Raw genomic sequence first — 18,352 nt, forward strand, 5'->3', positions numbered from 1 at the left:
TCTTCCCACAGGCCCTGAAAACTGCCGTCATCAAGCCATTCTTAAAAAAGAAAAATCTAGACACTTCACTAATGAACAACTACAGGCCCATATCAAACCTCCAATTTTAAGAAAATCATTGAAAAAGCTGTTTTTCAACAGCTGAACAACTTTGTGGCACTAAACAACCGTTTTGATGTTTTCCAGTTAGGATTTCGACCACACCACAGCACTGAGACTGCTCTTGTTAAGGTCTTCAATGACATACACTTAAACACTGACAGTGGCAGAATCACAGTATTAGTATTACTGGATTTCAGTGCCGCATTTGACATGGTTGACCACAACATATTACTAGACAGACTGGACAACTGGGTGGGACTTTCTGGCATGGTCCTGAACTGTTTTGAATCCTACTTAAAGGACAGGGATTACTTTGTATCTATAGGTAATTACACATCTGAGCCGACAAAAATGACATGCAGAGTTCCCCAGGGCTCCATTCTGGGGCCTCTTCTCTTCAACATCTACAGGTTCCCTCTAGTTCATATTATGGAAAACAACAAAATATGTTACCACAGTTATGCAGATGACACACAAATTTACATAACCATATCACCAGGGGACTATGGTCCAATACAATCACTGAGTAAGTGCATTGAACAAATCAACGATTGGATGTGCCAGAATTTTCTTCAATTAAACAAACACAAAACTGAAGTAATTGTTTTTGGAGCCAAGGAAGAACAATTAAAAGTCAGCAGTCAGCTTCAATCGATAATGTTAAAAACTACAAACCAAGCCAGAAATCTTGGTGTAGTCATGGACTCAGACCTGAATTTCATCAGCCACAACAAGACAGTTACATAGTCAGTCTACTATCACCTTAAGAATATATCAAGAATTAAAGGACTTATGTCTCAGCAGGATTTGGAAAAACTGGTCCATGCATTTATCTTCAGTAGACTTGACTACTACAACGATGTCTTCACAGGTCTCCCTAAAAAAATCGATCAGACAGCTGCAGCTGATTCAGAACACCACTGCTCGAGTCCTCACTAAGACCAAGAAAGTGAATCATCTAACTCCAGTTCTCAGATCTTTACACTAGCTTCCTGTCAAAGAATTGATTTTAAAATTGGTTTATAAAGCACTGAATGGTTTAGGGCCAAAATACAATTCTGATCTGCTGCTATGTTATGAACCATCTAGACCTCTCAGGTAATCTGGGACAGGTTTGCTTTCTGTCCCCAGAGCAAAAATTAAACATGGAGAAGCAGCATTCAGTTTTTATGTTCCACATATCTGAAACAAACTCCCAGTAAACTACAGGTCTGCTGCAACTCTCAGGTCTTTTAAATCACAGCTGAAGACGTTTCTGTTTGCCACTGCCTTTTATTAAACCAAATTTGAGAGTTAATATTTTACACTGCACTGTAACTTTTATTCTCCTGTTTTATGTCTTATTCCTTTTAGCTTCTTTTATTTACAAATTCAACACTTTTTAATTGTATTTAAATGTCTTTTTACTTGTGTTGCTTTTATATTCTGTCTTGATGCCTTTTATGCTCTATGTAAACCACTTTGATTCGCCTTGTTTTTGAAATGTGCTATACAAATAAACGTGCCTTGCCTTGTCTTGTCTTACCACATCTAATAGTTATACTACCATGCATATAGCACTTTTCAGAACAGCAATGCAAGGCTTGTGCACTGTACTTAGTTCATGGAGGTCAGTCTCCTCTTCTCTCTTCTTGCTGGCTTTGTTGAAGAGTTGGATCCCTGTGACAATCATGGTGAGCTCATTGAGCTGCTGCTCCTTGTCCCTCTTTAAGAGCACCACAAAGGCTCCCTGTTCAGTCTGAGGGAAGACACTCTGCAGGGCAGCTAGGACAGAGACAAATCAAGAGTGAGGATACAGTTCACTTGAAATCATTATAAACATCTTTATAATAATGTGTCATGCATGTGCAGGGATTGCTAATCTAGTATTAGTGATGTCCAGCACTGATATTGGGTGATAAATTCTGGCTCTCAGTCCATGTCTCCGTTCATCACAAAGGTGTTGGATGGGGTCGAGGTCAGGGCTTTATACAGACCAGAACTTCTCATTCTCACAGTTTTTATGGGAAAGCGTTGGCTTTGTGCACGAGAGTATGATTATGTTGAAACAAGACACACACACACTGTTGACACAAACAAAGTCATGTGGATAGGTCTAATAATGTATCCCCACTTTGTGGGTATGTCCAGCTCTGTCCACAAACTTTTGGCCCCTGTAGTCTACCTTACTCGTATAGAGCATGTCACAACATTAGTTGTACATGTTAGATGTAAGCAAAGTAAACTTTAGTGAAATGACTCAACATTTGTTGATGAAGTTGTGCTGTACTTCAGGAGAGAATGGTACAACTCAACAGACATGGCTTATGCTGTCTGAGGAACTGGTGACAAGTGATGTTCACTTGTGAGTTGTTAAAATGGGTGTCACTGCCATGTATCCTACATTACTACACAATGCTGCCACTGTAATTTTACAGACTATTGTGAGAGAACATGTTGGTGTGAAACCTGTGGCTTCTTGCACAGCGTTGACATCTGCAGGTGAGCCCATGCCAGAGCGCAGCAGGATGTAAGTGATGATTTTACGGTACAGAGCATCTAACTCCTCCCGTGTCTTGACCCTGCTGTCGGTGATGTCTCTGCTCACTGTGCTGAGCCTTGACTCCACCAAACGGGGGATTTCCTCAAGAAACTCTCCTGCACAGACACGCAAAGTCCTTGCTCAGTCATGATGATGACTTGTTCGGGTAAATATGTGTGAATATGCAGTACCTAAAAAGTGAACAATAACAATCTCAAATCAAAACTGTGTGTTTTATGGATTTATGTCTCTATCTATTGAGCTATTTTATTAATGATGTGTTTTGTTGACTACTGTTCCAAACCACAATGCCCCTCAGGGACAATGTAGACTCACTAAACTAAACTAATCTAATCTAATCTAATCTAATCTAATCTAATTTAATCTAATCTAAATGAGCAGCCAGTCAGGGTAAAAATACTAAAACATGTGTAACGTGGTTCAGTTTGTTTTGTACATTCTGAAGTCTGTCTACATCTTATTGATTTGGGTTATTATATTGAAACAGATTAGTGATTCTATCATTTATACTTAAATTACATTTTAGCTGAAGGGTTTCATGTTACAGGTTAAAAATGGCAGTGACTGCATTTCCATGTAGTTTTTGGCAGCTGCTGTTTGGTCAAAAATGGACAAAAAGCATAATGATATACCCTGAAGAATGTAAAGAATGTACTTTAAGAGCAGACAAAAGCAGTCAATCAAAAACATTTGAATTATTACTAAAGTTGATCATAAAGTAAAATGCCTCATTCTCTTCTTTGCAAATGTGAGGATTTCCTGCCTTTTTGTGTTATATCACTGAACGTCTTCATCAGCTGGACAAAACAAGCCATCACACCCTGGGCTCAATGATGGACACTACATTACTTTCAAACAACCAGTATTTAAAAAAAGACAGATTAATATATAATGAAGAGAATTGTTAGTGATAGTTGGACCCACACATGAGTCAGACCCTCAGTATGGCAAAAATTATACATTCATCATATAACAAGACGAGGTAAAACCTAGTGAAACCTACTGAGCTGTGACTGCAGCTGGATTGACTTTTAAACACTCAGAGAGAAAGTTAAAAGAGACAGACTATCTTTCTTTTTTTAAAGTTATTTTTCCAGGCTTTTGCCTTTATTACAGTCATAGTGAGAAAGAGACAGAAAAATTGGAGTGAGAGAGAGAGAAAGAGAGAGAGAGAGAGAGAGAGGATGACAGGCAGCAAAGCGCCACAGGCCACTTAGACAATAAATCTTATTTAGTCTTCACACAGAGCACAGCCTCCGTCTGGAATTCCCAATTTATTTCAACTCCAGAGCGGACTGAGATCTGCACTCCACTAAGAAGTGGTAGAAGTACCATCAGTCAGTCAGTCAGTCAGTCAGTCAGTCAGTCAGTCAGTCAGTCAGGGACATTTGCGATTATATAAAACATTTTGTACTAGTTTTATTGTATTTTTAATGATTCTGTCTCTTCACTATGATCTATTTTAACATGTACAGCACTTTTGGGACATTTGTGTTTATTTAAGATTGTATTGCTTTATAAATAAAGTGGATTTGGAATTGGATTGGATAGCCTGGCCCCTATGTTGCGGTCCAGCCAAAAATTGCTTTAATCAGTGTGACAACAAATTCACTCAGTTTGCGTACCAGGCAGAAACGTCAGTGCAGCAGCAGAAAGACATTAGTATGAATGTAGTGTGTTCTTACTTACGTCGAGAGGAGTAATTAGATCAAAATACACCTGCATTTTGATGGTGTCAAGGGATGGGCTGCAATCCTCCATGAGTCTATCCAGACACAGCTGTGAGACATAAAGCAGATGGACTGACCACACTGAGCTAATATCGTCTGTATTTATCATAAAAACTTTATAAATGTTTCTGTTATAGACTAAATCTGTTTAAAGTTGGCTAATTATAGACTAACAGTAAAAAAGAAATAAATTCAGCATTTCTCAGCAGAGTTTTACAGTGTGGGGACAGCTCACTACATCTAAATGCTTTTTATCATCTGTTGCAAAATTAATTTACAGACATATTATTTAGCATTTAACAGGGAAAGCAGAACACAAAATCTTTTAATTTAAAAACAATTTAATAGTTATAGTAAAATACGTTTGATGTGTGGCCTCTGGTCAAAATATTAAGGTGGGGCTTATTTTCTAAAACCCTGACTATGGCCTAACTGATTACAAAATAAATGTACATAATAGCTACAAACATAATTATGTAAAATTTGTCTTTTTTATTATTATTTTAGATTTCTAGAATATTAGCTAAATCTAAACAACATCAAAATGCATTTCAACATACTGACGAACATGAAAAGTTGGTTTCCACAGAGCTAAGAAAAAAAAACTATAGTTAACAGTAACTAACCTCCTCCAATTTGGGACATCTTGTTTGGTCAGTGTCCGGTCAACATTAATCATGTCTTGGGTCGAGCACAACAGATTTCACCTGAAGATATTGAAAAGGAAAAAATGGAGCTCAGTCACCCAGGGCTGCCAGTCTGGGTTCAAAGACAAAGTACATATTTTAGTCCCAGAAGATCCAAATATGACTCACTGTTGTATCATTTAACACACGACTGTTTTTGTCATTAAATGTATTCAGAGGAGTTTAGAAACTACTTTCTGTCTACCCTTGTTACAGCGTATGAATAAATGATGGAGCATTAACATCTACCGTTAGTTAGCTAGCTAGTTTCAATTTAATTCGGGTTACTGACCATGAAAGCCGCCAGAGTGGTCGACACAAACATGTCCCTCTCAGCGCACTGCTGCACTATTTCACGGATAATGCTTATTCCACCCTCTGCGTGAGCACGAGAACTTTCTAACCGACAGAAAGTACGTAACTCTCTCTTAATTATAGTTCAATGCATACACTTGCCAACAGCCACGCGCAGCTTGTTGATAGCTTTGGTCGCCCATTGTAACAGGGAACGTCACAGTGTCCCTAGCAAGGTAGAGTCTTTGAATAGAAGGTAGAAACTTGAAAAGCCTTAAATATTTTCCTTCAACAACTTGTTTCTTCTCACGGTACCCCATATATATAGTTTGTTTTGTCCTTTTGAAATATATAAGTTTATTATTCTTGTATCAAAACCTTATTTACTGTATATGTTGACATTATGTCTCCTTCTTTCTATGTGTGTCTTGTTTCATTTGCTAATGAAGATACTGATAGATCAGATACGTCAATAATGATTTTTGAAGATTTTCGTTGTGATTGATGTATCTTTTTTTACCTCTAATATTAGTCATATTCCTTGTAGCTCACTGTCTTTTCCGCCTCATAATAATAGATACTAAATATTCCGTACCAATCCTTATGACCCGGATTTATATATGGCTAAACCTGTCAACGGATAGTATACGATTATTCCCAGTGATCTCAAAGCTCTCTCCGTATGATCATGATTCTGTTTGCGAGAAATGGGCTAACTGATATCTGACAGCCTGTAATTACCTTTATGGCAATGACCTAATCCGCGCCTCTCATTCCAATAGTCTCCGATATTCCTACGTTCATGTTTTAATAGTTAGTGTTAACTCCACCCTATCGTATTATGTTGGGAATAATTCCATCATATTCTTTGTTTGTTTTTTTAATAAAACAGGAGCAAACATGTCTTCAAACTGGATTTAAAGCGTTTAAAATCCGGTGTGAAAACTAATAAACATTTGGTGGGTATGAAGACAGCAACTGAAGGAGTTATAACAGTCGTATAGCCGCATACAAAGCATATAAGCCAAAAAAAATATACGTTGTAAATGATGAATACACCTTATTTATGTTAATTCTTTGTGTCGTCTACCTCTATTTTTTGTAGATGTACCTGAGCAGCTATACCCCAGAGGGTACAAAATGTTTTATACCAGTGTATAATAGACTGTTAACAGTAACTGACATTAGATTTTAAAAATATGTCAAAAAAAGACACTTTCTTGCAGAAATCCATACCTTCAGCTGTAACACCAGCCAAAAATGGATCAACGCTAAATCAACAAAGAAAGTGAAGAAAATGTCCAAAAAAGGAACAGAGACCTTTGACGGGTTAATCATTACTACGTTCGTCATGAATACTCGCCTTTCTCTCTACATTATTATGTTTTATTCCGGTGCTCAATTTAGATTACTGGGGAGGAGAGCAACGCGCACTAGAAGTGACAGCGAGAGAGGGCTCAGTAAGCTTCTCCTTCCTCTCGTCTCAGCTGCAGAGGACCGTCACAAATTCATTCACTCATTTAACAAAACAAAAAGAAAATAGGCAAACAAAGAAGCCAGTAAATGGACCCTTACATATTTAAGACCTAGAATAAATGTTAATTTTAACATGCGGACTAATGTACAAGCTAAGCGGGAGCTTGGAGGGTTGGTTATATCTGGTTGCTAGGCACGCACACCACTGCAACACGTCCACGACGCATTGCTCCGTTGCCCATTCATTATATCTAGTATACTCTGAAATGCAACTCCAGAACTTCTCTCCTCCTTGCCGTGCTTATGGACAAGAGTGGCAATATGAGAAAAACCGTCACGCCTCGGCTCTCTACACATGTCTCGTCTTTTTCCCATCCACTAAAACACCGCTGTGGCACACGTGTCATGTATTGACATCAATGCTAGGTGTATACTTACCCAGTCTAGTCCTATTGCTTGGTAAGAGTGTGTGTGTGTATTACTGCCGCGCTGGCTTAATACTCTCTTGAGCGTGATCAAGATAAGACTCCACCATGTGCCTACAATAGATGACCCGGTAGATTCTGTCCTGAAAAAAAAAGGACGATTACCCACTTTAGGTTCTGTACACCATGAAGAGTGGAGCCAAAGTCGTGCTCTCTGCGAGTGCCAGTGAGCTTATATAAGCTTTTCGGTATCCCTACTTACTGCCTGTCCAAAGTTACATTCTTATGAATCCCCATTACCTAACTACTGATATATATATCTCCGCTCGTGATGTATTAACTCTCTCCTATTTAGTGACCGCAGTACGTACGCATCATATCCTCCCTTTAGCCCCGTTGCTCGATTGTGTAAACCCACGCACTATACACAGATGGTGCACATGGCGTCTATCAATTTCTATGCTCTCGACGCACTCTAACCAGAACTTGCACGCTGTTCACTTCTTAGACCTTGGAAAGAAAATAGTGATTTTCCACCTTCCGATTCCCTTTGACGCTCTCTCTCTTGTTAAATCACACGGCTGAAGTCATTCTTATGTTAAAAAGTTGTTGTGTTTTTGGAAGAGCGCAGTGTAGAAGTTTATGCCCTTATATATATATATATATCACTATTGTTTATCGAGTCCTTCGTCACATGATGCCTTCTTCACAACTCAATATAGCGGTCCGAATTTCTTCATTCGCTTCCACATATTGTAGAAAAGGTGAAATCTCTCTCTCTCTCTCTCTCGCTCTCAATGCATTTCCTATGCATATACTATCTCTTATTTCTCTCGCAGTGTGGTGGGTCTCTTCGTGTCGCCAATAATGCTTCCTCATATACAGCTGATATTCTATATAAGAATCAATAATTTAAGCCACCTCAGCTTTCTAGCTGTAGAGGCTGTCTGCCTCTCTGCCAGTCTCCAATGCTCCACACGTGGGCTCAACTAATTGGACTAAAATCTTTCCGGTGTGTAGTCCACATCTTTGGCTGAGGTGTTGATATGGTCTCAGGCATCGATGGCGAAGTGGGAACAAGGAATATCCTGAACCTCTCTGTTCTGGCAGCCGCACGTGGAGATGAGACGCATTGCTGCCACTGTAGCTGCTTCTTGTCCTGCCAGAATGCTGTGTGCAGAAGGCATGAGTTCGTATTGTTCCAAGAATAGGCCTCCATCTTAACATTCGCATGCGTCTCTCCACAACAGTCCTGAGTGAGTCCAGACTCTGACCAAGCACAGACCCAGGCCTTTTTGACCAGCTTAATCAAGTACTCCTTGTGTATCATGTTGACATGCTGCTTTGCACTAGCAGACACAATCCAGCATTAAGATACACTGGCCCACACTTGGCTAAATACATAAACATGTAAGCGAGCTTTTCACTGCCCTAGAGGTCAGCAAGACCTTCATACCTCCTGAGTGAACCTCATTCTGCCCTCCTTTGAGTGCTCCCTTATTATTCTCATGCTCTGTATACCCCATACAAGGGCTCACCTCATATCTATGTTATATACCGTGTTGCCGACACCTCCCGTCTAATCTGTCCTACGCCCTCAATACCACTCAGCCCATACTCCCGTCGCGTTCTAGGCGATGCGCCACGTCGGCCACTGCGCTCTAGTAACTCGCCAGGAACAACCCGCTCGCTGCTCTCACCCCTCAACTTTCTCACACTCTATCATCTACTGGTCTTCGGTACCGTATTTAATAAAAACGAGACGATGCACACACATATCCTCGGCAACCGTGTGTCACTAGAAAAGGCCTTACTATCGTCTCCTCCGAACTCTTCCTGACCGACCTCGGTTCAGGCTGACAACACTGGCTATCCATGGTGGCATTTACCTCATATGAATTCTTGTGGCAGGACTCAGATTGATATTTAAAGCTCACCCGCTATACAGGCGTGACACCAGGCAATGAGCCCAACAGCCCCCTGTGGAGCGCCAGTGCTGCTCATCACTGTGCGAGAACAGTTACCAGGCCTTCGTGTCTTATCAGGTTTAATCCCCCACAACATCCAGGCGTGACGCAGGGATCCACCCCCATCCCTCCCAGCTTATCCTGCTTCCAGACCTACGCGTCATCTTGGTTCTCGGTCGCACTTCATACCACCTGCACACTTGCAAAAAATAAAAACAATCCACAATGTAAACCACCTGGCTCATCCAAAGTTAAGAATGGGTTGAGCATGTAAGACACAGCATATTCACACTCCAATATGTTTCCATTGTAGAGGCAACTTAATAGGGAGGTCATTCAGTTGCATTGTTTCAACTGTCGGTCTCAGAAACGGTGGAGAAGCGGCTGACTTTCCAGACCAGTCTTCATGTGGTATGTAATCTGAGGGCCCACGGTCTGAGTCATTCTATCTCAGCCAGTTTGTCCTAACTTTAGGGACCGAAAACAACACATGATGTTTTCACGACCCAGAACCCTCCCTTGTTGACCAGACTTAAGTAAGAAAAGCCTTGTATTGTTTCACTTTATCTACTATTGCAACTATATTTAGAATTATTTGTTTGGAGGGCCTCAACAGCTTGGGGCCTGTGCAGTCCATGTTCTCAGTCCAGCAGCATGATGACGTAGCTCTGAGAATTGACATACAGTATTCCTACCACTAACATTGACAAGTTAAAAAAAAGAAGCTCTTTAAGCCAAAGATAAGAGAAGGCATCTTGATGTTTACTGCTCAGTTTTACCCAAGTCCATTAATTAAAATGTGATGTTATTAAAAATTCCCTTAAGGTATTTCACTACCTTAGCCCAGGGCTCACTGATCCACGTTTACTTTTGCTACTGCCAGTGGATAAATGACAAAGACCAACACTCATCTAATTAAAATGATCTATTATTGAAAACAACATGACATCGAAATAGCATGGTTTAGCTGAATAAATTGGCCAGACTGTTACAGTAACATATATCAGGCAGAGCGAGAGGTGGCCTGCTCTCTAGAGGCAAGCTGGAAGCAGCTCTGCCCTCACGGAGCCTCACACTGGAGATCCCACAGTCACATTTCAAGTCATTCTGACACCCATTCTTTACCAGATGCAGGTCACAAGAAATAATACAACAGAAAACACATGCAGCATCAGGAGTACATGCAAAATGTGCCAACTACATTACATGCAACAAATAATTTCATGCAAAGGAAAAAGTATAAATACACAGGTTGACAAAAGGTTTTTTCAGAACTTTATGGATATAGAGATTGAATGCAAGCAGGTTTTGGCTCCCTGAACACCTTTCCCAGAATCTGAACACTACTGTGCAAGTGTTAAGATCCCACCACAACCACGTTCTCAGGTGAGAAGATAAGACACAACCAAACTTTGCATGACACTAGCACTCAAACCAATATTTAAAGATAGCTGCAACTGAAGCCAGGACAAACATGCACCTGCAGCAAGTAGCATTTACATCTCTGCTTATGCAAATACATAGGTGAATATGGCATTACCAGGAGCAAAACACCATGCTTTCATCTCTCCAACTCCATTACATAATCTTCACGAATGTAAAGTGCATCAGGTGGAGACCAAGGGCATGTGGAAAAACAACATTACTCGAGACCATGGACTGGCTACAAACCAGAACTTCATATATTCCACATCCTCACTTTCTCTCCTGTCAGTTCACAGAACTGCAGCAACAGCAAACCAGTGATCTTCTGTGTTTACTGTAAGAGTCCGAAACCCAATATTTGTATGAGCATCATATGGTACGCTACTAGTATAAGAAATATAACTCGCCATATAATAGGCTTACATACACTATATAAAACGCAGAACTCACTCCGTTGTCTAATAATAGTATATCTATATCGCTCTAAGTACCGGCAAATCTATTGCCATTTAGTCTACTATGCACATAAGTAACAGAAGCTCCATTCGCATACCACTCATAGAAGTCAGTTATACAAGAAAAAGGTTGTTAATGTTCGAAATCACAGACATCCCGTTATATATATACTTTAGAGGCTTTATACAACGTCAGACTGCCTGCACTATACGTTATTAGAGCTTCATAATTTACAAGTGAAACTAATTTCTTAACAGTGTCTTACTTACAATGCGCCATCATAAAGAATCATTCAATGCTCGTGCTATGCGTCGTGTGTGTGCAGTCACCGATCACTTCCAGATCTCCTACTGACCCTATTATCTCATATACCTTCTCTCTCATATATATAGTGTAGAATATATATAATGCTTATTATAAATACTGATAGTGTTTGATATACTCTCATAATGACAGTGACCGTGGTGAGCTACATATTCAGCACTACACATCTTCTCTCTCCTATAGCATCAATCTTATCATCTCACTCTCACGGCGTCCACCCAAAGACATTAATACGAACTCACATATCTTATATAAGACACTTTGGCACAGGACAGAAATCATTTCTAAATGGTTAAAAGGTTAATGGGGGACCAATAACAACATTTCAATCCATTACAACCTTTGGATCGTGGATCTCAATATTAACGGCCATCAAAAGGCACAGAGCAGGTCAACAGGAAATCTTGACGAAGTCAAGGATCCACACTGATTGACAAGGGTAACAACAACGTCACAGAAACTCATATACGGTGGACAAAATATTTAAAAAAGGAGTAATAATGGTTCAAAACCAGTCCATGCATGGCATGTGTAATATGCCCTTGGTGAATTAATTTAAGGGTCCAGTTCGAGGGATAGGACCTGCAGACCGTTAACAGCTAGTCACTCGCTCAGAAACACTTCCTGAAGACCTATTTGCGGCCAACAACTCTGCATTCTCCCCTGCCTGATCATTGCAGAGATGAGGGCGGTGGCCGCGGGGCCTGGGCAGATTGGCCAGCACCGTCCTCCACTCCACAATGGCAAGGTTCTCTGTCTTTGGGTTGGTGACGACGACACTCTCCCACATGTTACAGCAACGTGGTAAAAGGCCTTTGAATTTCAGCCTGCAGCGCTCAGCAGGTCCGGGCAGCAGCAGGTATTCCCACCTCCCAGCAAGACAAAAAACCTCAGGAGTCATAATATTGATAAAGCCACGACAACCTGTTGCACTTGACACTAGGGATAGACTGGACAGCATCTCTGAGCTGTACACCCCTAACAAAAAAGCAGTTCGATTACCTGACCAGAACAATTGTTTCCAGAAGACAGCGGCGCAGGTACGATGTCTGAGCTCTGAGGAATTGACTTTGAAGATTGCTCTCATGCATCCCCATACTGCGTCCTGAGTCACGAATATATATATGTTATATCAATGACAGAATCTCACCCTAATGCTTTCAGAATCATAACTAAGATCCAAGTGTGAAACGCTGCGTGGGGTGGGGGAGTGGTAGACATATTCATATAATAGCAGTCTGCTATTAGATGTAGCTTCCTATCAGTAAGTCAGCTCTGCGTCCAAACAGTCTCACATGTGCAGCTCTGCTGGACAAGTCTTCCGGGTTGTCTCTGGTCTGAGGTGGACATTTAAACATTACTCAACAAGACGAAAGCAGCTTCTCATTTGTTCGCTTAAATTCACTTCTCTCACTCTCTCAGGTCCCTCCGTGTAAGACATGAGGAAGAAACTTGAGAGAGAATCACACCCTTCACTTTACGCAGCATGCTGGACCGGCGGTCCAGATACTGGAGATGTAGGGCTCCTGCGATTTAGTTGCAATAATCGACAACGTTGACTTATGAAAAAATAAGTCGACAATTCAATATTTTAAGTTGAACATCGTTTCCTCGACAATTGATTGCTATTATGCTGGCAGCCATCATATTAACCACCACATTATTTAATTTTCCATTATACTGATATGGTGGGCACTGCTACTGTCCCTCTGCTGTACATCTTCTCTGCAGTGACACAGACGTTGACTACTTACCCAATGTTTCTACCCTGTCTGACTCCGACCCTGTAAACGTTATAAACCAGCTTCTGTGATCGAATATCTGCGGCCGAGTCCTGACCATAGACCAGAAAGGACAAGCACATCAACCTTTTTAAAGTCCCCTCACTTCTGTATTGACTTTTTTAAAAATTCTTTCACTTGTTTTTAAAGAAACTCATAGTCTTGGCACAGCATACATGATGCGCACATGCTTACACCCAATTCAAAACCTTCATACTTCAGCATTACCATCACAATTAAATATGGTTCTATAAGTACATAGAGTCACTTCTATTTGTATTCACTATTTTATTTGTAATTGATGTTGTAAAATTGTACTTTTCATTCTATTTTACCTATTCTTATTATTAATTTTCTTTACTGTTGTATTGCTAAATGTTATTAGTAGCTTGTTAAATCTTTTCATTGATATTCTCATTGGTCGCTTTCTTACTTGATCTTGTCTTTTTCTTTTGTCATCTGTAGCTCTTTGAACTGAGTAACCTGTATGAAAAGTGATATAAGGTTTGACTGATTTGCTCTAGTCGCTCTGCAGGAGTCTTCACTCCTGGCAGCTTATACGCCCGAACGTCCTATCCACGCGACATAGTGCATATACGTGTAGTAGCCATCAGCCCGACCTTACTACGGACTATCCACACCGTGCCTCCATCTCATCACCCAGCGAGTTGCCGGGAGCAGCGCTCCATGCAAACGCTCTCGCACAGACGATCGAGCTAATGTATCATATACCATGCGATCTTCTCATTACACTGGTTGCGCGTATATATATAAAGTGTTGACTCAGCTCGTTGTCGTGGCTCTCGTGGCTCAGGACATCACGTCATCATACTCATCGTCTCTCTGCTCGCTATACGTGATTCTGAGATCGTGAGTAAGATCACATTATATATCTGCTCAGTCTCTATATCCCTGAGGGTCCAGGGACAAATTCTTCTCTATCTGGGATCCATGTGTTGACCATGCCAATTGGTACCAATAGCCACCTTTCCATTTATGATCATTTGTCATGAAACCACTAGTTACACAGTGTAACAAGCTTCGGATAATGATAAAACTATGTATATGTATTTCTCTTCTCGTCTGGGGTGGGATGTCCTACATGTTCCCGGATGGTGGGAGAGTGGCGGCTGACGTTTGTTATTGTGTATATCAACAAAGGAAACAAGGATTAGAAATACATAATGAAAAATGTAGTGACGATTGTTCCAAAGGATTCTTTCCTATTCTTTATCTTGTGTACATCTTGTATCATTGAATGGCTCATAAAAAATATATTTTGAAAAAAGAAAAAGTAAAAAGGGCCTCATAAAGAAACTTCATCAACCACTGGTTCAATAAGCAACAGTGACACACGTGATTATGTCAGTGTTATCTTTTCATCTCTGTTGGACTTCTGCTGTCTCTCTGTGCCTTTACACACAATCACACTGGTTTACAATAACAGTCGATTGTGATGAAAGCATGAAGGAAAGCTGTTCTCCTTCTCCTCGTGCACGCGTGCGTATTATCGTCTTGTCATCACAACTCCTATAACATATGGTGCGAGATCGGTCATCCTGTAAACTGAGCACTTTGCTAGACATTACCTGACTCATTAAAACATGTCTATTAAAAAAAAACAAAAAAAACAAATAATATATTTTAAATTTAGATTCTACTTCCTCTTAATAATCTACCCTCAGGGGATTGCAGTTGGGATCTGAAAGCAGAGACGCATTCGCGCATTCGATTACTGTCTCGCTGCACGCTCTCACCGCTGAGCGCTGCGAGACCGAGCTTGGTAGCATCTGTCCGTGAATTCCTCTGGCATGGTGTAATGCATCTCGTGCCAGGAGGACCCCTCCCAGTTCAGCTCCAGGCCTCATAGCTGAGAAGCCACACAGCACACTTCTCCTTCATCTTCCGACTCCACTAACTCTCCAATCTCTGCTTTTGGTTCCGATGACTGCATGCTCACCCCCTTTTCCCTGCAGAGCTGCAAAGCATTTGAAACTTCTTGAGTCTTTGCACAGAAACACAAGACTAGACCGCCACCACACAAAACCACACATGCAGTTTTCTGTCATCTGCATAATATGGATACAAGTTTATTGTTATGACCCTGCTCTGCGTTACAGGATGCGGCTGTCACAGTATATTCAAACAGCATTGTCCTTACTTGCTCGAACACAGAAGGGCGAAAACTGCACTGCTTGTGTCAGGTAAAGGTAAGGCTTCAAAAGACCAAACCAACAACTGACTCAGTCTATCCCTCATTACTCTTGTCTTCAGTCTTGTGTATTTCTTCTAACTGAAGATACACATTTTTTTTAAAAACAAAAATAGATCATTTTTATTAAAAAAAAGAACAGGTCTATATTTTCTTGAAATAGCTGCTGTATTGTACGCAGCAGGATAGGCTATGTGTGTGGGACTGAGTCTCAACAAACACAGTGTAGTGTTTACATGATGTAAAGGAACCATCGTGACAAGTGGATCCAATGGTGAGACTCAACTCGCATCGCGTTTCTTAAAAAGTCTTTTGGAGACAGTGGAATCAGCAATCAAATCAGGCCTGATAGTACAACAACCCAGTTTTGCCGCAAGAAACTAGGAATCACAAGACAACCTCTACTAGGTGGTTGATCTGCCTCCTCCAGTGTTTATCCAGTGATAAAATATTGTCTTCATTCGAAGCTTATGGACTAAAAAATGTGTTGTCGACTCGTACACTCGACCCCTTGACGCTTATTGACCACCAAGCAAACTTTAATCAGTCAGCCCTTTAGTATCTAACGTACATGTTCTAGCCAAACTTTCTCACAGAAGTTCAGTCACAGGTGTACTGACGAGTATTGTTTTTCTGTCATAGTGTGAGAATGAGCGGACACTGAAAACAATTGGGCTGTCCTGCTCCTCTGCAGAATATTCACCTTACAACTCTCCGTTCCTCCTCCCTCCTCAGCACCCGGTTCAGTCCAGCTGCATCAGCTGTACAGCTGAAAGAAACAGCTGTATGGACTGCTCTCTTCTCTGTAACATCTCACCAAGCAGAGGGAGCGCATTGCACTGCGCGCCCTCTAGGATAGACAGAACTCCCTCACACACGGCACACCTGTGGTACTCCATCTCCAGAGTCAAACGACGCCAACCTAAGGAAGTTGTTCTTTCTTCATAGTCTGTGATACACATAACTCACAGGCACACAGTTGCAAAACATAAATGCCTTAACAAACGACAATGAAGGGAGCAAGATAGAGTACCAGTGGAGTCTGCCGGCTCCATCTGGTACAAGCGAGAGATAGGGCCAGCACCGCCTGCCATGGCGCTACGTAGGTGAAGGAACGTCATGAAACACTCAACCATGATCCGTGGCCACCATGTGGCGCAATGATTACTCACTGGGTTAAAATATCTGGTGTCTACCGATCTACTGTCCCAGGGCTGCATAATCTCATGGCCGCCTCTCCAGTCAGCAGTCAACAGGCATAGTCTCCTGCTGGCATCCACACCACAGCTGCATGAATGTCTGCGTTAGTCGTTGTGATGCCATAATCTGAAACCACGACACAAAATTTAAAGTTATGTGCACCTTTTACCTGCTCTGAGCACAGAGTTGACTTAATTGAAAATAACTTACGAAGCATGTATTTGTGTACTCTGAACAGTGACATCACACCATCACCTTTTCCATTTCACCAGTTCCGGAATGATCCCTTTCTCGTCTATATGAGTGCAATTGCCCACGCTAGGCATGGACCCTTTCATGATGTTGAAGCCTCGTGCCTCCATATGCTCAGGTTTTCCCCTCCAGTGTTACCGTTCATTACTTCTTAAGATGAACACAACTGTGATCAGAGAGCTCAGCTGATATATTCCCCCCCACTACAACACTCTCTCTCATTGGTCATCTCTCAGCAACAGCCTAGATCCTTTGGTGTTATTGGGAATTGCTCGTTGCTCAATTATTCTCGGGAATAGTAATGTTTGGTGGTCTTGATCCTGCGACTCCCTGCTGCTTCATCCCCTATTACCAGACCCCTAGTAGTGTCTCCAGCCATACAATGAGGGGTCCTTGAAAACGATGCCACCTCCATCATCGTGACGAAACACCACACGCTGAACAAACACGCATAAATCAATGTGAAATAAATAAAAAACATCCCGCCGCTCGACGTTCACATGAGGTTTCATCATTTATTAGCCAGTGGTTCAAACCTTTACCCACCTTCAATTGGCCACTTAATCTCAAAAATGTTAGAAGGCCCCATCCGACTCTTAACAGAGACACTATTATTGGCCATCTTCCAGATGTTTCATCATGTCATTCCTTGGGTGTCTACTAAAAGTATAGTTTACATGCATTTAATGTTCTTCGAAAAGACATTTTTCTTCTTTGTACACTTTTTACTTTCCTCTATTCACCCTCTTCTGAAATGTCTGTTAGAGTCAGGGTCCTTTAGCCCCCCCCCCCCGAGGCGACCAATCAGAGCCAGTCGTGCTCTGATTGTTCAACTTTCGGCCACTTCCATGGTCAACAATACGTTCCGCACGCTGTGGCGGGATTCGATCCCGTTTATCATTCTTGATCAGTAATGTTACACTGGTGAGCTGACGACGCACTGATCCCACTTTCACAATTACTGCTGGACTGGAGAGAAAAGAGCGTAAGCACTGTCAGGCAGCCGGAGCGAGGAGGAAATATGGAGAGCTTGTGCAATCAAGACGCTGGGACTCTGACAAATATTCCTAACTTGGAATACTTATCATGAGAAACCTGACACTTCCGGGCTGGAGTCGGGAATAAATACACCAGCACTTCTCAGCTGCAGACACCCAGAGTATTAACACAGTTGTTGATCAGTTTTAAGTGATTGTGAATAGAAGCGATAATTCAATCTATCCCATCGCCAGATTTTTTATGAAAATTTGGCTGATCATGATCCAGTGGCCGATCCAAGTCAGCCGGCCCCGATCAATCCTTAGGTGTGTTCATACACCCGCGCTGGAGTCAGCGACCATGATTAGCCCTAGTTTAGCATAAAGACGTAAGCCCCAGGGGAAAAGCTAGCTGTCATCCATTGCCCACTTAGAACACCAAGTGAATTAAGTGCCATTTACCAATTACCAATTGAAAAACCAACAAGTTTCAATATGATGAT

The 18,352-nt window shown here is 41.4% G+C and overlaps 1 protein-coding gene across 1 annotated transcript in view; it reads right to left on the reverse strand.

Annotated features, from left to right (window-relative positions):
* cfap206 (cilia and flagella associated protein 206) overlaps positions 1–18,352 on the reverse strand; it is a 35,346-nt gene that overhangs the window by 8,128 nt on the left and 8,866 nt on the right. Inside the window, exons 4-5 of the mRNA XM_022737825.1 lie at positions 2,551–2,739; positions 1,699–1,866 (exon numbers count right to left, since the gene is read on the reverse strand). Coding sequence (XP_022593546.1) covers positions 1,699–1,866; positions 2,551–2,739 — 357 coding nt within the window. The remainder of the gene's footprint in view (positions 1–1,698; positions 1,867–2,550; positions 2,740–18,352) is intronic.

Source organism: Seriola dumerili, unplaced genomic scaffold (genome assembly GCF_002260705.1).
Source record: "Seriola dumerili isolate Sdu_G_001 unplaced genomic scaffold, Sdu_1.0 BDQW01000025.1, whole genome shotgun sequence".
NCBI lineage: Eukaryota > Metazoa > Chordata > Actinopteri > Carangiformes > Carangidae > Seriola > Seriola dumerili.